Raw genomic sequence first — 27592 nt, forward strand, 5'->3', positions numbered from 1 at the left:
CCTGGGGGGGGGGGGGGGGCTGCAGCCCGGGAGAGCAGCGGCCGTGATTGAGCATCCCCGCAGAGATGCTCTCCAGCCCGGCCGGGGCCGTCACGCACGCTTGCCACGGTTTTCACGCCCGGCGTGGGTGAGGTAGCTCATGGCGTGGAGGAAGGGGTGCGGGTCTGTGCCCCCCACTCCCCCGGGGGGGTCTCTGGTGCTGCGGCGAGACACTGGAGCTCCTTGCTGTGGAAAGTGCTCTGGCAGCCGAGTTGTCCTAGAAAGTCTGTAAGTCTTGTTTCTCCATTCGGTGACGTCAGGTCGTTCAAATTAGACGCTACGTGAAGATTTCACGTACAGCTGTCCGCGAAGATTTCATGAAGCAGGGTTTTCTCCTCGATAATTTTAAGATTTGATTTACTCGACGGAGAGAGCGAGTTTGCGACAGCACGGTGTCTGTCGCTGGGTAGTGCCGCCATCTCTCTCTGTGCCGTGCGGCCTCCACGGAGGCTGGTGTACCTTGGCAGAGCATCCCCTCCTTAGGAAATCCTCTGGAGTAAAAAGTAAGCGTAATTTGTTATGAAATAGGCTGATAGACCAAACTTCAGTTTGCGATTGAAACCAGATGTGCATATTTTCCTTTTGAATCCTCAAACAATAACAGAAGTCTATTTTGACAGATTAAAAACTACTTGCAAATTGCAGAGGTAGCGGTGTTTTGCGATAATACAGTAAAAACACGGAGGGCTGCGAGCACCTCCGCCCGCCTCTCCCCAATATCGGGTATCTCCGAGCGCAGGAGGCTGCTGCTGCGTTCCCTCCGATCGCAAAGCGCAGATTCCCTTGGCTCGCCTCTGACGCGGGCAGAACTATTTAGCAGGGCTTGGCTGAGGGCTGGAAAAAGAAATAAAGAAACCCCCAAACAATGTAGATAATGTTTCTAGCGAAAATATTTGGGGTGGGTCACGAAACAGGTTAATTAGAATGATAGTAAAAAACCTGAATTTCAGAGCGGTTTGCTCTGTTATTACCTGTCGTGGCTCACTGTAGGCTTGAAGAGAGCTTCTGATTTATTTCTTTGGTTTTAAAAATCCTCCAGAGCCTGAGGATGCTTGCGGTGGTGGGTGTGTTAGACCCGGCTCCGGTGCGGCCGGGCTCAGGGATGCAGGATTAGGGCTGTTCACCCCATGCTGGAGGCATTTCTCTTGGAGAAGGACACAGCCTCCTGGCTTTCAAAAGTGGGGGGGAAAAACCCAACCAGAAAAAACCCAACCAATACAACCTGCTGTGGAATTGCTTCCTTCTCTCCACTTCAAAGGAGAGAAGGACACCGTGTGGGGCACGGCCACGCGTGCCGGCGGTTTTGCAGCTGAATCCCTGGGTCCGGACTTTCTCAATTCCAGGTTAAACCCGGAGAAAGGAGGGAAACTTTGGCAACTTCCCGCTCTGCACAGGGCCAAGGTGTCCAGGAACCGCGTCAGTTATAGAAAGCAGATGGCCTTTGGGAGGAAGATCAGGCTGTCGAATGAAAAACTTTGCGTGGAAAATCAGGGCAAATTGATTCAGTAGATAATTGATTTGTGTGAGTGAGATCCAGATTTTTATATATGGAGATCAGGCAGACTGCAGGACAGAGACAGCACTGATGTAGGCTAATGTTCAGGTGTGGATACCTGCATAAATAAATACATGTGCGTAAAAAAATACACGTGCATATATACACACACATGCAATATAAATCCCCAAATCTGCTTCGGTTAATTATACATAATTAATTTTTTTAGTATAAAGGGCTTGCTTCACTTTCAGCAAAGGTATAGGTAGAATGAGACATACAGTTTTTTGCCGAAACACCTGTATTTCTGTGCAGAATAGGCAGGATGGACCCTGTCCTGAAGGGGGATGGAGGGGAATTGGGTTTATCCAATTTGTCCATTTTATTATTACTGGTTGACTTCGGATTTCTCAAATGACAGCTGCGTGGTTTGAGGCTGTTCTTCCTTTTTCTTTCTTTCTTGTAATGTTGTATGGAGTTTCTTTACTTCATCGGGATGGGGGTAGTTTGTACTTCCCTTGTAAAATCTCAAGTAGAAAAGAGGGCACCCTAAGTCAAAAGGGCCGGTTTTGGTCTTGTTCCCTTCCCCCTTCCGTATCACATGGTTTATAGAACGATTTTGCTGGGAAATAGTCCTAATGAACATTAATCTGTGGCAAAGCAGACTTTGGACCAACAGGCTGGGGCAGGGCGAGGTGCCAGAGATGCTCCTAGCTCTTTGGAGAGCTCAGCCTGGAGAGGTCGAATCTCCTTCCCACGTCCCAGGGGAGGGAGAGGGGAAGCAGAGCCTTTGCATCAGGTCTACCTTCACCAAAACTAGGGTTGAAATAGTTGAAAATACCTCCAGAAAGACAAGCCCACGTTTTGTTCCCGTGGCTGTGGGGAACAAGGCCAGCAGAGGAGCTGGGGAGGTTACTCCTTTCTAGCTCCTCAAGCGAGCTCTCTTCTTGGCTGCCTTTTTTTTTTCTTTTTCTTTTTTTGCTCCTTTCTCTCCCAAAACGGGGAGGAGGAGGAAGAGGAAGCAAGCCTGCTGACTCGGGGAAACAGAACAAAAAAAACCAACCCCCCCCCTGCCCCCCCCCAAAAAAACCCAGGAGGTCGGACGAGTAGCAGAGGGCCGTGACTATCGGCGGTCTCACGTGCCTGGTCCGATGTGATGGTGGAGCGAGGCGGTGATAGCCATTTCTTGGCAGCCTCCCCTGGCACGCCGCGGTTCACGTCGCGGGGGTCCCCGCGGGGCCGTGCAAAAATATCACCAAAACAACAGCTCCTCCGGCGCGTCTGCTCCCCGGAGAGCTAAATATAAACTAATGGGGCAAAGAGAAGGGAATTTTTCCACCATGCTACTCATCTGTGCTTGCGAGCCTGCTGGGTTATTAAGCCTGACGGGCTGCTCCCCCCTGGGGAACCCCCCCTGCCCGAGCCCGCTCCCCGCCGACCCCAGCATGGCACGGCGAGAGTGCCACCACCGCTGTCTTTAGAGATGAGACCTTCCCTAAATTCCTCGAAAGCGGTCAGGGCAGCGGCAGACCTGAGCCCTGGCTCTCTGGTTCTGCACTCAAGTACCCCTCTGAGCTGTGGCTGTGTTATAATTATGAAAAAGGACTTTTCCAAGGTCACACTATGTGTCCGCATTTGTAGCCCGGCTGCCTGCGACCCAGCTATTTGCTTAGAGCAGCAATGCAGAACATGGCTCTGGTACAGTGAACCAGAGAGCGGATCCTTGGGCTGTTTTGTTTTTCCAAACTTTTACGAGTTGGCTGCCTTTAGAGAGACAAAAATTCCCAGGCAAGAGCTTATTTCTGAAGCTCTGCCAAGCTGGTGCGAGCTCTGATAGTACAGGCTGTGGATGTGTGAACCTTTAGTCATCAACAGGTGAAGCAGGTATTGAAAATTAAGAAGTGTCATCACGCAATTAATTTACAGCCAGAATTTCTCCTGGCTTCAGGTGGTTCATCCACGAGTTTTGAAGCCTATGAAGTTTGCGATGTTAGATACGTAAGATACCGCACCTTAGGCATCTAACATAAGCTATATAAGATAAATAAGGTTTGATATGTTAGAAGTTTCTGTTGAAACGCACGGAAGGAGGAATCTGACCTGGAGGAGCACCGGAGCCGGCATGAAGCATGGCTGCTCCCGGCACCGCAGGCTGTGGGTCCCTGCGCAGGGTGGGGGGTACCTGGGTGAGTTTGGCTCCCTAATCGCTATATTTGAGCGGTGGTTTAAGGGCTGGTTGAGGGAGTGCAAAAAATCTGTTCTGGTGCATTGAGTTTCTATGCCCCCTTTCCCCCAAAAATATGCCCGAGGGAGACTTGGTCATGGTTTTTGCTTTTAGAGGATTAAATATAGCAGCATCATTGGTGTCACTCCTCTGTAGTCCTTTTGAAGCATCCCTTGGGCTATATCATTCCCTGTATCCGTGGATCCTGGCCATAGCTTTTGCTTTCAGCAGCCAAAGTTCAGGGCTTGCGCTGTGCGGTAGGTATGGGACAGTGGTGAAAGAAGAGTTTTACTTTGTGGCCATTTTGTGCTTATATATGGTTACGTCTCCTAGGGTTTGTAAAAAATGAAATCTGGCGAACTTCGATCCGGCAGCTGGAAAACTTGCTCTCCCTCTCTCTGCTCAAAACCAGCCCTCGAAAGGAAGGACCAAAAATCCTTTCAATGGCAGCGGAGGAGCGGGGCTCAGGGGTGGTGGTGCAGAACGATGCCGCTGTCAGGGTGCACCAGCAGCTTGCTCTGGTCTCAGCCGCTGGCCTGGACTGGGGGGGTTAGGAGACGCACCCCTCATCCTGCTCCTAAATCCAAGGTCTTCTGAGGGACGAGTTAAAGCAGATTATGGGCTTCCTTGCATTTAAGAAATTTCTTTTTTTGTCCTTTTTCCCATGACAACTCTTGCAGTAACCCGAGACAAGCCTTCGTGCTCCTCTGCCTCAGTTGCCCCAGTTGTACAACCGCTGTCGTCGTTTTTCTGCACCGCTGGGAAATGTTAGGGAAGGGAAACGGCATTAATGAAGACAGCTAGGCTTGTCTCGGGTTAGGACAGCTTAGCAGCGCAGTTAGGCCAGGGGGTGGGAGCAATTTCTCGTTTCAGGTGATGTGGGAAAGTCACAATAACTGTGAGGTTTGTATTTGTGTGTTTACCTTAACGTTACTGAAAATAGCCTCCTGGTGTGCTGGGTAGTAGTTGTCCATGCTATAAAATTACTTCAAGTATATATATTATTAACCCCAGTATTGCATGCTTTTTTTCTCTCAGCCATTACAAATGAATATTGTATAACATTTTTGAAAGGACAAGTTTTAATACTATTAAGTAGATGCCAAAAGCTACAATTGTGTGCCAAAGCTGAAGATCCGTTACAATTATGGACATACAGAAAGCATTAGGAATATCCACGTTTGGTTTTGCAGCCTCTCTGTTAGTTCAGAAAAAGATTATCTCTTTATTGGACTATCAGTTGTGTTATAATTGAAATACAGTGTGATGGATGGTACTTCTTGGAGCGAAAGTATTGTGGTTAATGAAGATTTACAGTTACCGATAGCTTCATTTAGAAACTATCACCCACGTTTTTCGTTGCGCATGGTTTATATTGTTGGTAGAAGATTACTTTTCCCATGGAGGTTTCAGGTGAATTGTTAAGTATTTTAAACTTAATTTAAAAAAAAAAAAATTCCAACACTCCAGCGTGATGGATTGCGCTGTTGATGCCCTCCCTGTGCCCGTCTCTTGTGTACCCCCACGATAGACTGTGAAGGTGACAGAGGACCGTACTGGGACATGGGGACTGCTGGGCACGGGGATGGAGCAGCTCAGTCGAGGCGTAGGGCAGCAAGCCAGGAGAGCTGCGCTCCTGGACACTGCTCTGTGTATCGCTAGTTTTAGTAATTTTCTGAATTAATTCCTGCTGGAGCATGTCTTTTAGAAAAGCCATCCAGTGCAGAGAGAAAAACACCGCAAGGATTGAGAACCTGCCGCAGCCATTTATTATGCTGCTAATTTATTGCAGTGATTATTGTCCATGCTGTTCAGGAAAAAATTGCACTTTACCCTTTGAATCTGCCTAGTTCCGACTTCCCGCAGTGCCGGGTGGTTACAGCGCAGGTCTGCTCCCTCTGAAGGACCTGCTCGGCATCTCCTTCCCTCTCTGAAGGCAGCCAGGTCGTTCCTGAGCAGTTACCACTCGATGTTCCCCCCAGTCTTGCACTGTACCCATGTCTTCAAGTCCCTCAGTTACTACTGGGGTCTTCTCCAGACCTTAGCCAGCCACGGCAGAAGGCTCCAGTTGCCTGTAGTGGTCGTGGAGTGCAGAACACAGAGGCAATACCGTCTCTTCTCCTCCTGGAGATCCCCAATTTATCCAGCCTTGATAATCCACTGCACGGTGCAGGAGCCTGGGGATGTGCCCCTGCCTTTGAGGTGAGTGTCTTTTACGTAATTTATTTCTTTAAGGCGTATCTTAACATCTCAGTTAAACTGTGCTGGTTGCCTCTCTCCGTCGTGTATCATCAAGTTGTTCTCCGTATGTAGTGCTCTGCCAGTTTTGAGTCACTTACACAGCACTGATTTTCCTGTTTCCTTCCCAATTACTGCCAGAAATATTACATGACATAAGGTGAGAGTCTAGTTCTTGCTGAAGCCAGTACTGCCTGTTTATTTGCGGGTCTGTTTGAGATGTGTCAGTTAAGTAGTTATCGATAACTGTCCTCCATTTTGATGCGCTTTAATCAAGTCCGTTTTACCAGCGCTCCCTTGTACCGGCACAAAGCCATCGAGTGAGATGAGAGCTCTTTTCTCAGGGTTGTTAGCTGTGTGTCCTGACTCTCTGTCCTTGGACTGAAACCGGAGCCTTGCAGGGCTCGTTTTCTCAGGGCCATCACATTTACCATGCTGGCTTGTGCCTGTCCTCTGGGAACATCGGCGGTGATGGCTCGGAAGACTTTCTGGCACGATCGTATAAAAGTTGAAGGTGTAAATTATTTGGAGCCGTTGTTTAAGAAAGATCTATATTTAGTGCCTGCTGTTTAATATCATCCCGGGTTACTCTTGACAAATGTGACCATATCGTTTTACTTTCTCCTTAGGACGGCATTAAAGTGTATATTGACCATTTCTCCCTTTTCTGCATCGTGACTGATGTTCCTGCCGTTCTTTCTGACTGCGGAGCAATGTTGTCAGTGGGACTTCTGGTTGTCCTTAATGTCTATAAAAAAACCCTGTATCTCGTTTTCTAACAGAGCCTGATGTTTAACTTGCAGTCTCATGCATTTTAAGGTGGTGTCAGTATTTTAGGGACTTCAAAATGATTTACAAATTCTAGGATTCATTAATTCCTTCGCTCATTAATGTAGCAAGTTGATAGGTGTTTTTCCATATGATGAAGGTGGACATTTTTGCTGCCCTCTTTGTACTGGGCAATCATTTATGTTTGTGCACTGACAAAATACCTGGCATTGATTCCCTTCCCGATAGCCTGCTGGCAGCTTTGGAACCGGGATGGGATGCAGCATTTAGGTCAGTTCTCCTCGGGATGCCGTCTCAGGAGGGGACTTCATGGTTCACACCACGCTGGTGCTGGGACTGACCTCTCTGTCCTTTGTGCTTCCCATTTCCACGACACCGAGGAATCTGTTTCTCCTCCTGATTTTCACCTGTGCAGTGGGAAGGATGTGGAGACTATCCAGAGATGGAGACTCTTGGGGTGGAAAATGCAGATTTTGGTTTTGTTTGGGGTTTTTTTTCTTTTTTTTTCCTGCCTTTACTGCATGTTCACACTGTCATAAATGAGCTCGAGGAAGGCTGGGCAGGATGGTGTTTCTGCCAGCCCAAATAAAAACAGGGACTGTTTTCATTTGCGCTTACTGCTGGATAGGTTTCTTTCCCTTATCTCCGAGACAGGCTGCAAAATCTGAGCTTTTATGGGTGCCAAGCTATAGTGGGGCTCATCCTGGTGGGAATTAGGCACCTCCAGGGGATGAAGCATCCCAACACTGGGAAAACTGTCCTCTGCAAGCATTACTTTTCTGGCTGGGCGATCGCCTGGTGGGGTACCTCTCTGGAGCCGTACCCCAGGCTTGCAGCGGCATGGGGGAAAATGTTCCGCTGCCCGGCCCTCGGGCAGCCCCCGAAGGAGCCAAACCTGCAGGAGGTTTGGGCTCTACGTGCTGCTGACACCTCCCGGGAGCTGAGAGTGTATTATAGCAACAGATTCTGTATTATTCCAGCCTCGCAAGCGTCTCCCTGCAATATTAAAAACACCAGCTGAAACCCAAGTCCAGACTCTCAATGAATGACTCTGTGGAAATGCTGTCGGGCGCGTTTCGGTGCCGCTTTGGCTTTGATTTAAATGGGTAAACACGGTGAGTGGGTGTTTGCTTTGACTTCTTCCTCATAGCGAAAGACTTCCTTTGAGGGAAGGTGAAGCCTCCAGTACTATTCCCCATCCCAGCATGGGACCATTCTGCCCACAGCTTGGTGCTGGTGATGCCTTCGCTGCGTGCCCAGGCCCCGTGCTGCCAGGTTTGCCCAGCAGCAGTGGGAAACCCCTGATTTCCCCAAGCATCAAGGATGCTGTGTGCCCATGGCTCTGCTCGCAGGTACAAATAACAAATAACTCGCAGAGTTTGGATTTCTCCGTCTGGATGCGTCGTGATCATCTCACCCAGCTGGGATGATGCTGCGGGACGTCCTTGGCTTTTGAAGTCATCTCCCCCCTGCTTGTCCCACACTCTTAAGCTCTGTTCCCCTCAAAACTTCCCAAAATCACCTCCGGCTTTGGCTGCACCAGGTTTATGTGCTGGAAATAGCCTTGCCATGCAGCGGGAGGTTGCTGGAGGAGGCAGGGTGGTTGCAACCCATCGTCTCTGTGCCCTGCTGAATTAGGAAGAGCCCCTTCTCCTCCTCACGCATTCCCCCTTTGCCACCAGAGCTATCGAAACCGGCTCCTTGGCAGCCCGTGCACGTAGGAGCTGTCTTCTGGTAACAGATTGTTATGTGTTTAATGAACCCGAGGAAAACAAGAAATTTGAAGGCTGAGGGACGATACAAGTTTGCTGTTCGGTCTGCCAAATTCGTGCTAATTCAGACAACTCACAGATGTTTGGCTCCTCGTTCATTAAAGAGATTTATGTAAGATGCAGGGCTCGGAAATTTATTCCCGGTGTGCCAGAGAGATGGAGGTGGCAGCGTGGGCAAAGGTTTCCCAGCCCCAGAGGAATCCTTCCCTCCCTCCGCGGCCGTGCCACTGCCGTACCTTCCTCTTGCCAACATTGATGGCAACGAACGGACAAACAGCAGGGAAATGTGCCTTTCAGTCGCTAGGAGGATTAATAAAGGCTCTAGGTTCGTCTTTCAGGAGCCGAGGAGCTCTTTGAAAGCTATTTTTCAGCTGAGGAATGACACTCCAGAGATTGCCCGAGAGCTGAAGTACTTTGGTCTGATGCAAACAGTGGTCTCGTAGGGTTTGCAGTTGACGGCCGGCATGTGTGGTACCCTCTGTGGGCACAGAGACCGTCTGCTGAAAGCAGTGGAAATTCTTGAAATGTTGCCTGCCTAGTTCAGGTAGATCATTTCAATTTTTGGAAGGTCCTGAGTGATTATTTTGCTGGGCTTCACAGGAAGGTTCTGCAATCTTAGGGTATTTATTTATCCATAAAGGGGAAGTGGTAGGAGATGATGTGAAGTCTGGCAATCGATGCATACATCAGTATTTCCCTGCTTTGAATTCAGATATTTCTTTAGGGGCCATCAGCCTCTACCTATTCTGCAGCTCAGCCTCAAAAAAGGGAGAAACCTGACTTGCGAACAGTATCCAAATCTGTTCGGAGAGCGATGATGGTGTTCTGGCGCTTGGCAAGCTTTCCTCAATTATGTTACGAGATGTCCCAGATCTTGCTCGTGCTTGGTCCGTGTGGTGGTTTTTTGGTGGTCGCCGATGAGTAGAAAGCATTATAGTTGGCGTTGCAGCGCCGAACTTGCTCTGCAGCTCCAAGATGTGCAGAGACCCCGAGACATTTGGAGTAAGCAAGGAAGCCCGGGCTGGCCAAGAAGCCCCCCCCCAACCCCCAGAGCGTTATTATCTGGCTGTAAGTACGTGGACGCCGTGTTAGAGGTAGGTATTAAGATGGGTTTATGTGCTATTTGAAATTGTTTATGCTTGAGAAGTGAGTCTGTAAAAATGGCGTGGTGGGGCTGTGTTTACTGTCTCCGTCTCAGACATTTTGGGTTGTATATGGGAAAAGAATATAAGGAAGAAACAAGAATTGTTTTTTGTGTCTGTTTACTAGAGCAGCACGCTCTGAGTGGTAATTAAAAGTAAACCTGGACTCTGCTGGCTTGTTCAGCGTCCCTAGTTGTTGAGATTAAGCAGCCAAAGCAATTCTCAATTCAGCAATTCCTCAGCTTTTGGGAGCGTGGCCAACACTCACAGTGTCTCACAGACCATTGCAAATTCTTGTAATAAATCTTACAATAGGGAAAAAAAACCCCCAAAAAACAAAACAGAAAGGTGAGATGGTTTGTTGGACCAGCAGGCTGGACTTCTGCTTCTGCTTCAGCTGCTCTTCTCCAGAGACAACCCTTGGCCCAATATTTCCAATATTCCTTGGAAATGCTACTCAAAATTAGAAGCAATCCCCTAATGAGTGGATTAGGCGATGATTACAGGTTTGCTCAAAGAGAATGTGCCACTTCTACAGTCGCTGAGACTAAGAGCATCCTGTCGGATATGTCTATATGGCCCACGCGGTGCCGTGCAGAAATACTGGCAGCGTGCGTCCCCAAGCCAGCGTGGCTGCTGGGAGGGCTGCGTTCCTGGGGGCGTCCCCTGGGACCAAGAGATATTGAAGACCCCATGTTAGTGCTCCGAACGCGTATGCTCTTCATTGTAACTACCGTGCATGAGTTTTTGTGCAGCGAGCTGGGTCCTGCGTAGTCACGTCGCACCTCTCTGCTGGAGACCAGCAGTTTCCTCGTTTGTGCCTCTCGCTTGCCGGTTGCTGTTTTGCGATGACTAATTTTGCTCTCTTCTTTTCCTTTTCAGTTGCCAGGGAGGAAAAGGCAAAGTCACTGCCAGCACCATTTTCTTCAAGCTAAGATGTTGAGACAAAGCACCTCTGCCCCAACCCTGTCCTTTCAGTCCCTTTTCGCTGCTCGTGTGTAAGGGAGTCTTTCCCCTGCCACTCCTATTCCCTAAGAGCACGGGGGCAATAAACCTGATGTGTTTTACTCAACTAGACGGTGTGTAATTTTCCTTAATTGCTCTTATTTCTTTTCAGTGAGAGCTTGCCTGCAGATGAGGTCCAACCCAAACGTGCAGGTCTGTGTATGAGCTTGGACTTCAGGCTCTCCCTCGATGCTGCAGGTGTTTGGACGTGTGTTTTGGGGCTCAGGGTGCTGGGGACCCGCTGCCTTGCGTGACTTCGGCGTCGGGTTGAGGTAGTTGCCCCGGCGCTTGGAGCCAGGGATTGGACTGAAATTATAGATATTTTTATTTGCTTAGTAATTAATTTACGGTTGTGGGCAGGACCCCGGTACATTAGCTGTTCCTGGTAGCGAGGGTTAACCTCAGACCTCCGTAAGCCAGGTTGCACATGGCCGTCTGCAGTGGCTATACATCGTATTTTCTGTTCCTAACATGACCCCTCGAGATGGATGCTGTTGTGTTAAACCTCGGGCTCCTTCTGGCTGTGGATTTTGTTAGTGTGGCTGCAGAGGTTGGCTCTGTGCTGGCAGCCCTGCGGCATGCGTTGGTGAGAACCTCCGTTCCTGTGTAAAGCTGTCAGCAACGAGGTGACGCGGTTCTCAAAGCCATGCAGACCTACGGAGTAATGGTCATCTTAAACACAACCCGTCGCTGCTTTCCCCTTTGCTATGCCGGCCATGAAAAATGTTAAGTGTAGGCAAGTCTTTTACTTACTAATTAATGCCAAAAGTACGTCTTTATCTTGTTAGCCCTGGAGAAGTCTAGTCTAGCTGCAAGCAGAAGGCCGAGGAGGACATTTCTTTATTCATTTTCTTTGGCTGGTAATTTCCGAGTAGCTGGAGCATGTGGTGAGCCCAAGGCTTTGCCGGGCAGGAGGGGAGCACTGTGCGGGACGCGTGGTCTCCTGCCTCTTGGCAGGACCGTGCTTGCCCTTCCAGGAGCTGGGGAAGACCCTGTGGAGCAGGAGGAGGTAACTACGGGCTCAGGGCAAGACAGGACAGTGCTGCAGCCTTTCTGCTCCGAAGGCTGGGCAGCCTGGGGCAGCTCTTTCCTCTTGACGGAGTCCCGGGGGACGATCCTGACGCGGCTGCATCCGTGGAAATTCTGTCCTTTGAAGTCACGTGCGCTGACTCATGATCCTGTTTACTCGGGACTAGTCCATGGGGCATTTTCAGAGCGTAAAGACTTCTTCTCGGGCCCCGAATGGCATGTTTCACGTTTATTGGAGGTTTTTACCCCGTAACTAAAACCAATATTCACTAACGATGTGGAAGAGTGCTCAAGCAAGAGGAGCAAACTGCCCAGACCTGAGCACCTCTCAGCCCTGCTGCAGAAGGCAAATTATTGCCCGAGTGAGGAAATGAGCCCACACTTAGCTACATGCAAATGATAGGCTTCAAGGATTTTTCCAAATTCGTAACACAATGAATCCACAAATTGAAGATGTACCTGTCGGCATGGTCCAAAGCACCGATGGTGAGACAGGCTGTGCAATGAGGAGATTCAGTGTAGCCCCAAATCCCTCCTAAGGAGCGGGAGGATGGGGAGGGGGGCATGATTTTTAGCGTGGATAAAAATTGCAACGTGACGCTCTGTAGAATGCCTTAAACCTCACAATTTTCAACTGCAGTAACCAGTTTTGGCTATTTCCCCCAATTCCTTGTAAGTCACCTGTGATGTTATGGGGGGTTGGCTGGCTGCAGCGTGCCTGGGCTCCGCAACAGTCCGTCTGCACGGAGGAATCGCGATTTGCGTAGCAGGAGGGGAATTTCTGGTTAATTGGTGAGGTAGGGGGTGTGGTTAAGCCTTAGAAACCTGCTCAGAGTTTGACCCGGAGGGATTAGGATTGGTTCTTCAGTCGTGGGCGTCTAAACTGCGTTAAATAAACTTTGCGATCACGGCAGCATTTCACTCAGCCCATCGTTTTCTGCTCAGAGGAGGCGAGGTTGGTGTTTTCCACTGCCAAGCTGCATTTACTGCTTTTCCTCTCGGAGAGCATTTTACATCAAACTGCTACGTCTGTCTTTGCTCGCATTCGTTGCTCCTTTGGTGGCATTTTGCAACTTTTGAACCGGCGTTACTGAACCCTCCTGCCCTGTGACAAACCTCGGGGCAGCGGCTGCCAGAAGATGCGCTGAGCCGGGAGACTTGGCTTGCTCCAGGCTTTTCTCCCGAAGCACCTCGTGCCTTCGTGTAGCATCAGCGTTGGCTCTCCAGAGCCGTACAGCCAGAGTTCGCGGGGTGGCGTTGGGAATATTTTTTTGCTGAGCTGAAGCACGCTCTCAGTTGCACCGTAGCGTTTTGGAATGACGCTGCTGGTGGCGATGGAGCCAAGTCCGCAGCTACACCGAGGATGAAGGCTCGGCTTGGGTGTTTGTCCTTCCTCCTCTTTCACGGAGTTTGGGAGGGATTTGGAAGACGCTGGAAATCCTCTGCCCAGAGAGGGACGGGCAGCTCTTGGTTCCATTCAGAAAGTAAAGGTCAGGAATGCTTCCCTTTTCCACTTGCAGGCGTTTAAGAAAACTTTCTGTGCTGTCAAAAGGGTGCCTGAGTATTTTTTCAGGCACAGCACAGGGAACAGTGCTGGGGCATGGGGTAGGAAGCGGGGTCCCGCATGGGTTGTGGCTTTTTCACTGAAGGCTTTGAGCAGCATTAAAAATTCAGCAGGGGCGGGTGATTTATATTCCGAGAGTGATCCTGCTGTGCTGTTTGCAAGGTGTATCAGTATGCAAAATACGGCTCCGGCGCCTCGTTCCTGTGTGCCCTTTCTGGCTGTAAATAGGTTTTATGTCAGTGTGTGTGTCTGGAGATGGATTATTGGAGCTGGACAGGGGTTGAATGTTTTCTGTCCAGACGGTGGTGGTCCCACAGCAAGTGGAAATCTGCGATGCTGGTCCTCAGTCGCCTTCCCAAAGAGTACTGCCGGAGGTCAGATGTACGGGTATGCGATGCTGGTTACTGTTCAGGCTCCCTCCAGCCGTGGCAGAGCATCCGACAGACAGTTTGCTAAATCCCGAGGTCTTTTCCATCCATTTCAGCGTAGCAGGTGAAGGGGGGTAAGGCTGGGTGGTGCTTGGAGTCTGCTGCGCCAGTTGTGGTGTGGGGAGTGGGACCTCCCTGCAGGGAAGGGCTGTTTGCCTACGGCGAGCAGTTCTGGGGCTGTACTCCTTGCTGGTACCTTGTAAGGAGCGTATTTATTCACAAGCATTACCTTTCAAGCCCGTGGGTGAAAGTTGGGTCATCTGACTTACTCTTTTTGCAGTGTAATTTTTTCCAAGCCCAATACTCTGTTGCTGTGATACTGGCCAGAAAGCAGCTCTAAGAGAAGCCTCTTTCCACCTCTGCAACTGCAAAGATGACACAGGCTTCCGCTCGGTCTCTATTTTGAAGTAATACCCATGGAAAAAGCATAGTGTGCTCAAATTTGGGGATTTCCATGTGCTAGTGCTGCTCGTGGGTGCTCTGTACAGCTCAGGAGATCGTGTCCATCCCAGCGGCTGTGGCCCAAGTCTAAACTTAACCGTGATGGAGGGATGGAGATAGTTCCTTTATCTGATTGCAAATGAGGAAATACATTTCTTAAAATAATTAATGGTCCCCCAAGAGTATGTTTTTATTAGCATGTGTGTGTGTGTAAAAGCCTCCAGTCTATAAATACACAGTAGTTTCCTCCTCAGAATCAATAGGGAGAACGTCCCAGGTCTGCAGAAGTGTTTGTGTCCCACAGGATTTGTTTGCATCGAGAGGACATGACTGGGCAGGACTGTGCCGGGTCACGCCATGTGTCGGGAGCCCGGTGAAGCAGGATGGGAAGCCAAAGATCACATTTCACTGGAAAGTTTTCCTTTTTATTGCAGTTTCTCGGTGGGGATGGTTTCAAAACCCAACCAAGAGGTAGTTAAAAGAGCCCAGACCTAAAAATGCGCCTCGGACCCGACATCGGGTGGTGTTAACTGCCAGCTTGCTAGCGGTTTGCTGCGTTATCGTTAGGCTTGCGTTAATTGCAGGAGATGCAGTGGAGCAGGGAGAGGGGAGGTATGAAGTGGTGTGCGCTGCAGCCTGTCCAGCTCGGGCAGGGAACGTCTGCCTGTACTTGCCGCTGTTCCTGCCTGCTGGCTGCCGCACGCTTGGGTGTGTATAGGAGTCTGCTGCAGCAACATTAACCATTACCTTAGGGAAAGATAATTATTTGTGAAGAAATCATACCCTGTTAACGAGGAACCCTGCTTAACTGCTTTCATGCTGCTCTGAATGCTTGTTTGATCTTTGCTTCCCATGCTCCCAAACACAGCGAGTCCGGCTCCGCGGCAAGCATCCCTATCTCTGTGTCGGGATCAGGGACAACCCAGATTGTGGCAGATAATAATAAAAACCTCGAGTGTTTTTAGTCCCCGTCCTGTGCTTTAACCATCTATGGTATGGCGCAGGGGAGCAGGAGGGCACCAGCAGCTTTGCTCCGGGGGTTTCCCCAATGCTGGAAGAAGGCTGGAGCCTCCCAAAAAGCCTCCTGCTCCTCATCCTTGGGTGGGTTTTAAACCTGGCTCAGCTCCCCCGGCTCGGAGGCACGCACTGGTGTCTAAGCACTTCTCGTCTACTGGGCTGCTGTGGGCGTGCTGGTCTCTGGGAGGCTGCTGGCCCCGCAAGTTTGGCAGGAGGGGATTTTTTTCCTTGGGGAATGGGAGCTGTATTCTGGCAGCCAGCTCAGATATCGGCGAGGGCAGCCGCTACCCTGCTCCCTGTCCTCAGTCTGCAGCTCAACCGTGGGTAGCTGGTGGAGCTAAAATTGCAATGGGGAGCACTCAGGAGAAGGAAAAGGAGACGAGCCGGCATGGATGGGGTGCTGCGCAGCTGCCAGCGGTGCTACATTATGCTGCTGGGGGCCAGTACCGGCGTTGGGGATCTTGCTGTAAAACACTGGAGGCTTCAGCAGTGAGCAACCACCAGTGTTGCTTATTTTCCCCCTGTATTGCTGTTTCCATGTGATTTGGTCCTCACTTCCATGCATCTCTGTCCCCATCTGTTCCCTGTTACGTGCAGCCCTTTTCGGGGAGCATCCCCTCGCCTCGTGTTTGCTCAGAGCCTGGTGTAAGCAGCCATCCCTCCTGAACGGGACCTCTAGGTTTTACTGCATACCAATATATTTGATGCAAGGACTATCAAAATGCAGAAATACAAAACTCCCGTGGAGCTTATTAACGACTGTCCAGTGACATTTTCTGCTTGCTCCTGGAAAACAGCTTGATGTCCCCAAGCTGGCCCCAGCACAGGGCTGGGGGAGGCTCCTGAGCATAACCTTGGGGGTCCATGTGCTGTAACAGAGGTCTCTGAGCTGCTTCCAGCATCGCTGGGGAATTGCAGCCCCACGGTGATGGGGCACGTTGCTGTGTTAGTCAACTGGTCCTCCAGCCACCCCATCCTCCCTTACGTCGTGCTCTCCTCGCACGAATCTGGGCTATCCATAGTATAAATATGCCATCTGGGCTCGCCAATTTTGTGTGATTTTGATGGTTTGAAATGTTTTGCTTTTCTATTTGGCGCATTTCATTTGGTTATTGGGTTGCCCAGAGGTTTATGATGAAGCTACCAGTAAATTGTATATTATAAGCCCACTGATGTCCCATAAGAAGCTGGAGACTGTACCAGCTGCCCTTGGGAACAATAAATCTTTGGAAAATGTATTGATTACCAATCCTGGCTTTGCACTCTGGATGAACTTTGTCCTCAGAAAAGAATAGGTGATTTTTCTTTACCAGCCAGCTGGCCTTCAAATGAGCTACTCATAACACTATCGCAAACTCTAATCCAAGTAAACACGGAAAAGATGATTTACGAGTTGGGAAGAGAAGCCGTATCAGCTCGTAATGAGGTTTAATACTTAGTGGCATATTCTCAAACATTGTCCTTAAATATAGCAATTGAGTTTTGACTGCATGTTACAAGATCAGTGTTTTATGCTCTTTGGATCATGAAAATGGTGGTTTTGGTTATTTGCCTTAACTGCAAGGCAACAAAATAGCAAAAGAGGAGTCATTTGGGGAAAACACTGATTTCTATAACCAGATTTGAATTGCAATCTGTCTGCTTTTACACAGGAGTAAGTTTATCGGAGACAATGCCAGGAGGTGAGGCAGAGCTCATGGTCAGGTCTGTGCAGTGCTGTGTGAGCCTGGCTTGCAGTTCATTTTTTAAAATAAGCTCCTCATTGTGCAGCCTTTAGCTTTTGCTACCTAAAACTACCTAAGAAATAAGTAAGGATCCAGAGGCACGTTGTGGCCCTTAGGATTTCACGGCAGGGAGCTCTCTTCTTCCTTGCAGGCAACTCTTTGCCTTGTTTTTTTCCCCAAAGGGCTCTTCGTGGGTTGGGAATCGGGTAGTAACTGGGGTGGGATAGGGGCATCCAGGGGATTTCACAGCCTTAATGATGCTGGAGCGGCTTTTTCTGCTGGACATCTGCTCCCAGTTGGTCTGGGACCAAGGGCTTCTGCGAGATCAACCCTGGGGCTTTAACAAGCCCTTCTTTCAAAGCCTCAGTATCTTTGATATAGAGGATGTGAGTTCCCTTTTTCAAAGGGAGAATTCAGAAGAAACTTTGTTTGTTTGTTTATTTATTTGCCTGAAATACTTCTGTCCCTCTGCAGCGCCTTGTGTACCTTACGTGCTTCCAACAGCTCCTGTGAGCGCCTGTCCCGTGAAACTCCTCTGCGCTGATGGGCTACAGAGGAACACCAACAATATTTAAGAGCCTAAAATAAATAATCCCCTGGAGTAACCGCCGTTGGGGTGTTTTTCAGGCAGCGCTCTCCCCTTGCCCAGCACACCCACCCTCCATCCCACCGTCCCACCAGGCAAGTCCCTTAAAGCTGTTCCTCTCTCTCTGTGCGTGCAGGGAGTTTTGCCGCGGGGCCGAACCTTTCCCAGGGGAACATGGACTGAAAAAGGAGCTTCACCAGACCACGGCTGCTGGCGCCCTTCGCCTGGACCCTGATGGACTCCGAGGCAGGACTGCATTACCATGGTGATGATCTTAACCAAAACTCGGGAAAACAAAGGTGCTGACTCCGTAACATGCAGGACTGAGCTGGTAAGCTTTGTGAAATCTTTGTTCAAGACTCTTTTGCTGCCAAGAACTTTGCCACAGCTTTATAATAAGGGGGTTTTGTGCTGCAGGGCTGGATCTTTAGATGGTTTATAGCACCGATTTCTACTGAGCTGCATTAATATCCAAGGAACAGGTGATCAGTAAGTGATTGGAGTGCTGTGGCTTTTGCATATGTGAATTTCCGTAAGCGTGCAATGGAATAAACAGTAGAAAAAAATAAAATCAATGCCGTGAATAACACGGGTGAGAAGTTGCTTCACCAACAGCGAACAGATGCTCATCATTAATAGGAGGATGAGCAAGTGGGGAGCAGGATTAAGTGGGAGATGGCAAAGGGCAGTGCTGTGATACTTAACAGTCTCGCTGACAGCCTGGAGAGATGCAAATCCAACCACGCCAAATAAGCAGGGAATAAAAAAAAAAAAAAACCCAAATCAGGGGCAGCAAACAGATTAAATGATGCTGCAAGGGGTGAGCGAGGCTGTGGGGCTGAGCGTACCTATGGTAAAGGCAAATGAGGAGCAACGCGTTGTCTGGGCGCAGTGTCGGAGCAAGCAAGGGTGGGGAGCAGGGGCAGGAGGAGGAGGTGGGGGATGATGGAGAGCCGTCTGAGAAAGCCCAGAGCAAAGCTGGTCGTGGACGTTTGCTCCTCTGTCCTCCAGGAGAGATGGTTGTAGTCCAAGAAGAAATTAGACCGAAAGGCTATTCCTCGCAGGGTGTGCTGAGAGCCTCAGATAAGAGCGTGCAGGAACACAGCAGGAAGCATCTGGCAGGATTAACCATAAATGGGCTTTTTGAGCATAAAAGAAATATAAATGCCTAAGTTTGTTGAGGATGATGAACTGTCCAGCCGGGCTTCCCGGGCAGATAGTGCAGCGTGCCGGGGCGAAGGCAGGCTGCCCTGGCAGTGCATGGTGGAGGAGAAGGCAAGCAAGCCAGAGGCAGCATTAAATCCTGCCTTAAAAGGCTGAAATTTGAGAAGGAAGGATATTGATATATTAGAAGAATATCCTTGCTTTAGCGTTGGTTCCTGCCGGGAAGGCAGCATCTCCTGCGGCTGCTGCTGGGGATGGCAAGGGGGGAGCCCGAGCATCCAACACCGGCTGTGCCCCAGGAGGTGTGCGGGGCAGGTGGAGGGGAACTTGCTGCAGAGGAGCAGATGAGAAGTAGTTTCTTCTACTACTACGGGAAGGGATGGGCACTCAGGCTGTCCGATGGCAGGCAGTGGAGGTGCAGAGCCGTAACGCGAAACTTTGCCCTCGTGTGTTTGCCGAGTGCCTCCCGCAGCTCTGGGGTTGGGTCAAATAGTGCACCAACAGTTCTGGTTACACAGGTTGAATTGCCGGGTTGTCCGCGCTGTTAAATTGGGGCAGATATTCACAAGAAGACTGATCCATCAAAGAAAGGAAGAGTTTTTTTGTTGACTTCATGGGAAAGGCCAAAAAGCAAAACCTAAATAAGTGTCTGAGCAGTGGGACAGTATCACCTACCAACACCCCATGGGCTCGTTCGGTTCAGTTCCCAATTTGATGTTAAGGCAAAACTCTTACAAAATGGTAATTATACTCAGTATGGGACGTATGTCACCTAAAGGTGTTCCTCCCGTGCTTGCAGACAGTAGCTAGGCTCTGGGACTGGCACACAGATGGGTGCTGGCACAACCGCTGCCTTCTCTGGGGCTTGTCCTACTTCCATCCCTGCTGCACTTTGGCCACTCTTTGGAGACAGCTGCCTGTCCTCGCTGTCTTCTGATTAATTCTACCTGCCACTTCATAAGGTGGGGCTTGATAGATAGAAATAGCCTGACTTCACCTAGAGAAGTGGCACATGTTCCAAAGAAGGTGACTGACCATTATTTACCTTTTCCACTTCTGTATCCCATCGTTGTTTTCTGCCTCCACATCCCTCCGTGTTCAATATTGACAATATTCTGTGTACGAAGTGGGATCCTTTTGTTGGGTTGCTCTGTACAGGCAGGTGCCAGCATTTGGTACATTATTATTATTGTTATGTGAGCAGTCAATGTGTAAAACATGGATCAGGAGAGAAGATGTGAATGTGGTGGCCTAATGCCAGATGAAACGCAGCTATGACAGCGCAGATGAACGGGGAGGTCATGCTGGTGCTTCCTCAGATGACATAAAGCCTCGGTCAGATGGGATGGTGTTGCCAGGAAAGACACTTCAGAAGCAGAATGTGGATATTTTGGGAGATAATAAAAGAACAATTAGTATGAAAGTGTGTTTTTTCAAACATAGCTGAAATGGCATGTAGCTGCAGATGACGTATTGATTTATTATATATAAAACTGTCCATGCCCATTTTTAGAAATCTGATGATGTCTCTTACACCGTCAAGAGGAAAATTCTTGGAAAAAAAAGAGTGTAAAAAGCAACAGGGATTATTTTGTACTCATATAGTGGCGTTTTTCCCTACTTTTAGTGCAAATCAGCACAATCCGAACGCAGTCTCCCCAGAAGTGCTGGGGTGAGGGTGCCTTGCCTTAGAAACATACTGTGTGTTTAAAATTACCCCAACTAATAGCCACTTTGTACCTAGACGGGAGGCCGTAGCAGGCTTGGATGGGGTTCAGATACCACTGCTGCTGTTTCTTGCCCAGTCCAGAATTCCTGTTGAATTGCTGCTCCCAGTTTAGTTTCTCCGGTGTTTTGGGTCCGGGGGCTGGGGACCTCGCTGCAGCTATTCCCGTGGGTAAGGACTAGCTGCAGGGCCCATGATGTGCAAGCTCGAGCCTCGACCCCGACTCTCCGCAGCGTTTAATTAAGTTTGATTCCATTGAGGGAAGGTGGCTGGGTCTGTCCCCCAGTCCCTGCCAAAACGGGACCGTCACGGGCATCCGAGGTTCTCCTCCCTGCTGGGTGCTGTGTGGCTTTGCCGAGGCTGGAGGCAGGGTGGTTGCTGGTGCCCCGTTCAAGTCTGCGAGAAGTGAATAGTTTTTTCTGGTTGTTTGCAGCACACTCCAAAGATGAGTCAAGGACCTACCCTCTTCTCTTGTGGCGTGATGGGTAAGTAACAGAAACTTCTGTCCGTATTTACTCCCGCTTCCTTATAGTGAAGGGTGGGAAGACGTCCTGACTAGCTGGATCTCTCCAAAAAATGCTCCCCTGCAGACCCCAGGGTGGGCGTCCACCCATCTGCCCCACACAGCGGGGATGGAGGGTCACCCTCCCCACCACCCACTAGTGATGGCCATCACGCCCATGCCACCCTCCATCCTAGAGGTGCTTGTCCTGCCCTGTTGCCATTGCTGAGTGAATTGCTCATCTCCTTTTCCCCGGCTTTGATATATCTGCTTATTTTTAGAGTAACTCGTATAGTCGAGATTATAAGCATTTTGGGTCTGAGATTGTGTTTGCGTATCCAGCCCATGACCATGGCTCTTGACTGGTTTGCACGATGCAAGTAATAAATATCAGTGTTATCATTAAAATGTTCTACCACTGGGCACAAAGTGTTTGGACAGGCCTCAAGCAATAAGGAAAATGTCTTATTTTTGCCTTTGACAATAGCCACGGTACCGGATATTTAATACCTTTTATGTCAGAGCTTGCTATCAATTTTTATGCTGAACAGCCACCAAAATTGATAGGGGATTGGTGCCTTGGCCAATGATCCTGAAAAATTGATAGTGCTGGAAGATATGCTGTTATATTGTGGTCTTTGGGTTTTGTAGGGGGGAGCCAGTCACTAGGCGAAGTCTCAAAACCCAATTAAAATTGTAGGTCAAGTTTGAGCCAAGCTACTTGCTATAAAAGCCAATACTTTACAGACAAAGAGGCTGCCCCTTTTCTTCATGGACACAACTCTCATTAGCGTTAATGGGAGCCGAGCACATGCATTGACAGGAGATATTTCCCAAGCTCTCTGATAACTCCAGTCATTGGGGGAGGCGGGGGAAGATGGAAAGCATTTGAATTTTTTCAGATGAAAGTCATAAGCTTCAAAGTCAAGAAGGGGTAGAGACAGCCCGTTCCCTTTCTCCTGCCTGTCAAACATAAGTGAGGAACAAAGAAACCTAATCAGATGGTTTTGTCTTGCACTGTGGCACTGGCAGGCTCTTCAACAGATATGAAGAGTCTACGCCTAATTGAAAAGCAGCTTATCTTTAAGAGCTTTTACAAAGCCTTCTGTGTCTTTGTAGCACTGCGCTGGTCTTACTTGGCTGCCAAATTATCCTATTTCCGAGGGAACCGAATATTACCTCCTTGACCACAGCTTGCCATGTAATGGTCTTCGGCATGCCCAGTCGAGAGGAGCCAGTCTTTCCAGCGCGCAAGGGCATCAGTTGGCTTGGGTTTAATTTAAGCCATCTTTCCCAAATGTTCTTCTTGATGTCTCCAAATGTGGGCCACTGTCACAGACCAATCCAGTGTTAAAATTGGCTTGACGATTTGAATAAGTCCCATGGTTATAATGGCACCAAATGTGAAACTGGGGGAATATTTCAGGTCAAAGGGCCAAGTCCCTATCAGTGGAAAGTGCTGAGATAAATAAACACAGTGAAGTTTGGACTGGCAGCGCAGCAAACAGGAGGCAAAGACTTATAGTCCCACGTAGGATGTTGGGGCGATGGAGGGAAGTTGGCTGCGTTTTCTGGAGTTTCAGCCAGAAAAGGCTGAGGGTCTTAGCACAGGGTCTTCCCGGTTGCCTTTGGAAGCAAGGGCAGCTTTGGGCAGGAACGCAGCTCGTGGCTGGTCCCAGTGGCCGTGGGACAACGGGGCAGAGGGAAGCCCAGCCTCAGCCAGGCTGCCAGGGAGAGCATCATCCAAACCCTGGAGTTTCCCATAAGCATCAGCTCAGGAGCGTTTATCTCCAGGGAGGAGATTGAAGAAGTTGGGTCAAAGCTCCAAGGGGTGCGTAATGCACCATGACCAAGAAACCCAGCCAGCCCAAGATGGCAAGGCTGTGTTCCTATTTACCTGTGGCATAATGTGGGGAAAAAGAGTAAACTGAAGCCCACACACCTTAGATGTAGATACGTTGTAAGGTACTAAACACCAGAAGAATCCAAAAATGGATTATAGATTGTAATATAACTCAATATATGAGTAAACATTATTAAAGACTTGCTATTTTGGATGATGTAATGCTAGATCTGCTTCTCAAGGTGATCTAAATAATCTTTTGATTTTTAGATTATAAAAAGTACTCTTGCCAGTGTGATGATAATATTACTAAAAAGATTGGGTTTTATCTTTATATAGCCCGTTGCTGTGAGGAAGATTAAAGGTGAAATGCCTAAAACTATAAATTCAACAATTGCTTTTTTCCTTTCTCCTTGATGGGTCCTTGAAAGACCTGGGAGTATAAGAATTGTCCTGTTGTTGGATAGGTGTTTTTTCTCCTTTTTTCCCTTTCCTTCCCGTGCAGTGTCCACCACACGTCCCCAGTGAAAATACCAGTGACTGTGCTAGAGAAAGAAGGTGGCATGATAGAAAGTTGGGGCATTACTTTTGACTTCCTATACTGAAATTTTTCTGTCTTTGGGTGGACGGCAGAGGAAAATTTCCAATATTTTAACAAGGCGTTGGCAGCATCGCCTAACCTTTCCCTAGAAGATGTATAAGCAGCACTCAACGTCTAAATCGGTAGCGCCGGAGTCTGCCCTGGTCCAGCTTTCTAAGAGAAGCTCAGCGGGCACATGCCAACAGCCATGTCCTTGTGTTTTCTGTGTAAGCAAGAACTTATCTTTGAGGCAAGCTGCAGGCAGGGTTTTATTGAGGCTGTGACAAGGCACTTGTGAGTGCAGTTGCCCCGGCTGCAGGATCAGAGTCCTGGCGCGGTGGGTGTTGCATGCACAGCCCTGCTTGTAAAAGAGGAGGAGGAGGATGGGTTTGAGCCCATCAGGGACGGATCCTGCGTACATCCTCTGTGAAACGCTCTTTTAGAAGTCACCGTCGTTTGCTCTTCCCCTTGGAAAGCACCCCCAGAATTTGTCCTCGTAGGGGGCTGCGGCAGAGCGGGGTGACGGACGAAGCGCGCGGTGAGCTCATCTGTCCTTCGGCACGCTCCGCCGCCGGCGCGGTTTGGCAACGCCACCGGTCCGAGAGGCGAGCGTGCCGGGGGGGGGTTGCAGCCTTGGGTCTCGTCGTTGCACATGAAGCGGCTTTTCACCCGGCGTGGGTGACGGAGGAAAGCCAAGAAGCCAGAAGAAAGGCCAGCCCATGGGGGGTGATGCCCCTCAATCGCATCCCAAGAGCGCCCGTAGGGCTCGCACGCCTCCTCTTCCTGAACCGGGATTTCCTGGGATTTCGGGGGTTTTTTTTGGAAAGGCTATCAGCGTAGAGCAGCACCTCGGTGCGTCTTCAAGCACGGTCAACCCGCAAAGAGAAAAAGCCACGTGGGGAAAGCTGGCGAGGCGTAGCTGGAGCGGGGAGACCTCGCCAGAGGATCGCATTGAAGAGCAGGGCACGTTTTGCCGTCGAGTTGGGGAATTTCCCTCCCCTGTGCAGGCTGTTGGCACGAGGAGCCCGCAGCCCACTGGTGTGTTTATTCTCCGGCGGTAGGTTTGGGGGCCGTTGTTTTCATTTCCCATTGAAGCACAGCTCCACGCATCGTATTTTAATCTTATTTCTGCAACAGGAAGGCTCTGCGGTACTGCCATCAACTAATTACAAGCATTAAATTTGTTCCACATTTAGAAATCATCTCTCGAACATAAACAGGGGACAGTGGAAAATGCAGGCTGCCTTTTCCCCTGTGCACGGGGACCAGGGGACCGAAATTCGACTCGAACAACATGTGAAAAAAGGGAATTGGATGTGCACCTGTGTGAAGAGAAATGTTTGGGTTACGATCCAAACAGAATTTATCTGCCAAAAAGGAGAAGAAAAATTGATTGAAACCCGTAATTGCTTTACAAGTTGCCGTAATAAATTATGTATTAATGTAAATTATTTCATGGGAAAAGAACGTAGAGGAAACTTGAGCAGAAGGATCATGCATTATGTATAAAAAGGAACTGTAAAAATATTATAGCAGCACATTTGTGCTGCTGTAGTTAAAGTTGTGTCAGCGTTTTGGTTTTACACCCTTCTCTATGGTTATGAATGTGGTCATTAAAATTTACTCTGTGTCACCAGAGGAGCACGGCAGTCGTTTAAAAAGCCCGTGGCCGTCCCAAAGCTGCCAGGTGCCTGGCTTGTCCGTGCGCTGCTCCTGCAAAACCTGGAGCTCAGCAGTTGGAAACCCGGCTGTGATGCTCTGAGGATGGATCCCATTCTCCGTGGGGCTGTGCAAAGCTCTTGGGGATGTTTGGAGGACAACACCCATCTCCTCGGTTTTGGGACGTGACTTCAGCCCACGAGTGCTTCATGCCCTGGACCACCAGGCTGGTTTGACGCGGTGAAGGTTGCACAGGAGAACAGACGGATGTTGTTAAGGGTTCATGGTCACTCTTAAAAGTGAATGTCTTGGTTTTGCCCAAAAGGAAATTTAGGAATAGATAGTGGTGCCGATAGTGTTTGCGCATGCTATCGACGATCCCGGGGGCAGGTTGAGCTGTGCTTGCGTGCAGGTGGCTTCTGGCTTGTCTCTGAAAATAGGAGAGGGAGGAATATAAACCAGGTGAGGACGGCCCGGCAGCCAGAGCGTGGGATGTGCCAGGGCTTGCTGGGGCTTGTTGCCACTTGCCCAGCCTGACGAGCCCTGCTGGCGCGCGGTGGCGAGGCACTAGCCTCCAGATGCTGCGGCTTGCAGCGACAGCCGCTCTTCGCCCACACCCCAAATTCTGTGGCTGTTGGACACACAACATCTCCCTCCCGGAGCGTCCCTGGCAGGGCTGCTCTCCCCAGCCCCGGGGTCAACGGCTCTGCCACCAAATTCTTCCCGAGGCCGGGCAGGGCAGTGGGAAGACATCCACGTTCGGGGGGGTGACGTGGGAGCGAGGCCTCAGATCGCTCTTTCCAGGGCTGGATCAGAGCTAAGTATCGCAGCCTTGCTTCGGAAAGCAGAAATAGTTTGGGTTTGGGTCCCCCCGAGGCTGGGCAGCCTGGGAGCTTGCAGCTGTAACCTGAATTTCTTGCTGCTTCGTGCGTGGTTTGCAGGAGGGCTCAAGCTCTTCTGCCGGGGCCAGAGAGGGCAGGATGAGAAATTCAGTCCTCCCCAGGCTGCCACTAACAACCCTCTGTGTCTTCGGAGCTGCAAAGCTATTTCACAACCAAAGAGATGCCAGAAAATTCACTTTATGTTGCCTCACCCTGGAAATACAGATTTGCAGATCAAAACCTCTCGAAAGAACTTCGCTGGACGTGCTCATTAAGTGACTTGAAGTGTTTATTTTTGCAGTGTTAAGTTAAAATCCAAAAGTAAGATGCTATTTCATCCAAGGACAGTAACAGCCAAGAAGGACCTGTTTAACCAGGGGAAGAGCCCCTCGTGCCACGCTTACATCATGCTCTGGTTGTAAATGTTCTCCTATCATTTTTCCAATAGGCAAAGGAGAGTTTTCCAGCGAAGCAGCTCACTTGTGAATCGAGAGATGGGTTTTATCCTGGAACAAATTACTGCCTCCGGGTAAACCAGGCTGAGGTTTGTAATTTAAGAAAATTAATACATGCTTAACTGCAGCAGTATTAATGGCTCCACTGCAATTATCGTTATCAGCGTGCTCAGGATGTGAATCTTAGCCTTAAAAAATTGAACAGAAAACCAGCCGCTTTTCCTCGATAAGGCTTTCCTGAGTTCTTTAATTACACCCTCAGCCCTTAGACTACCCCATTTTCAATTTGTTTTGGGGCAAACAGTTTTCTGTTTGCACTGAAAAATCATTTTCTGGGTTATCCGGTAGTTTGGGACCGGTCGGCAGTGCTTGGAGGTTTGGGGAGGGCAGGCTGTGCGAGGGTCTCCTCCCTGCCCTGCCAAAAAACCAGCTCTCACGGTGCAAGGGGAAAAGCAAATAACCCCAAGCTGGTGCTGGGGATAACGGTGCAATTACCGTTTTCTTTGCAAGGTTTGGAAGATTTATAGCTGTTTGTACCGAAGCAGGGGTGAAAGAGGAAGGTGTCCCGTATCCTCCTCACCAAGGCCTTTTGTACAGCGTGACGTCTCCGGCCAGAGGATCATGGCAGCTTGCCATGAAAAATCAGCTTCTATTTCTGTTTCTTTTGTCTGCTGACCTGACCCAAGAAATCTCTCTGCTGGCAGCATAATACAGGGGGAAAATAATAAAGATCTAAACATAGATGTAGTTGTTTAGCGCAGATTTCTCACTTTTCATTGTGTTTATTAAAGTGAGGACAGCAACAGTTAAAATGCCGTGCAGTTATCGAGGGCAGAGCCAGGCTCTTTGTGGCTAGAGCTGTTATGGCGGCAGCTGGATGCAGGGAGAAATGGGAAAACTGGCCAGGAGTGGTGTCAGGGGCCCCAAATCTGACCTGAAACCGAGCCTTGGTCGGAACAAGCGTTCTGCACTGTTGCCTCTTCCCTATCAGGCTGGTACCTACAGCTGCGGGCTGGATACAGCTTTTAACTCATCCTTCAGTTGCCTGAGTGGAAAAACCCCAAAACCCCTAAAAAATATTGCACGATTTAGATACCATCATACGAAACTTGGCAGCGACGGTTAGCTAGCACGGTTTGCCTCTGTTTGCAGCAGCCGCCGACGAAAACAGTCACCAGAGAAGGTCTGTTGGGTGATTACTTTTTTCCATTGCAGCAGCCGATGGGGTTGTCCTACCATGGTTTTCCTGTTGAGCGTCAACGGCAGAGAGCCCTGCGCAGCCTGTGCCG

General features: G+C 49.5%; 1 protein-coding gene across 3 annotated transcripts in view; it reads left to right on the plus strand.

Moving 5' to 3' along the window:
* FAM53B (family with sequence similarity 53, member B) overlaps positions 1 to 27592 on the plus strand; it is a 51817-nt gene that overhangs the window by 753 nt on the left and 23472 nt on the right. For all 3 annotated transcript variants that reach the window (XR_775293.1, XM_010581983.1, XM_010581984.1), the window contains exons 2-3: positions 17630 to 17824; positions 20817 to 20868. Coding sequence is in view for 2 of the 3 variants with exons in the window: in XM_010581983.1 (XP_010580285.1) it covers positions 17756 to 17824; positions 20817 to 20868 (121 nt within the window). In the remaining variant the exon portion in view is untranslated. The remainder of the gene's footprint in view (positions 1 to 17629; positions 17825 to 20816; positions 20869 to 27592) is intronic.

The sequence above is a fragment of the Haliaeetus leucocephalus genome, unplaced genomic scaffold (assembly GCF_000737465.1).
Source record: "Haliaeetus leucocephalus isolate CR32 unplaced genomic scaffold, Haliaeetus_leucocephalus-4.0 Scaffold830, whole genome shotgun sequence".
NCBI lineage: Eukaryota > Metazoa > Chordata > Aves > Accipitriformes > Accipitridae > Haliaeetus > Haliaeetus leucocephalus.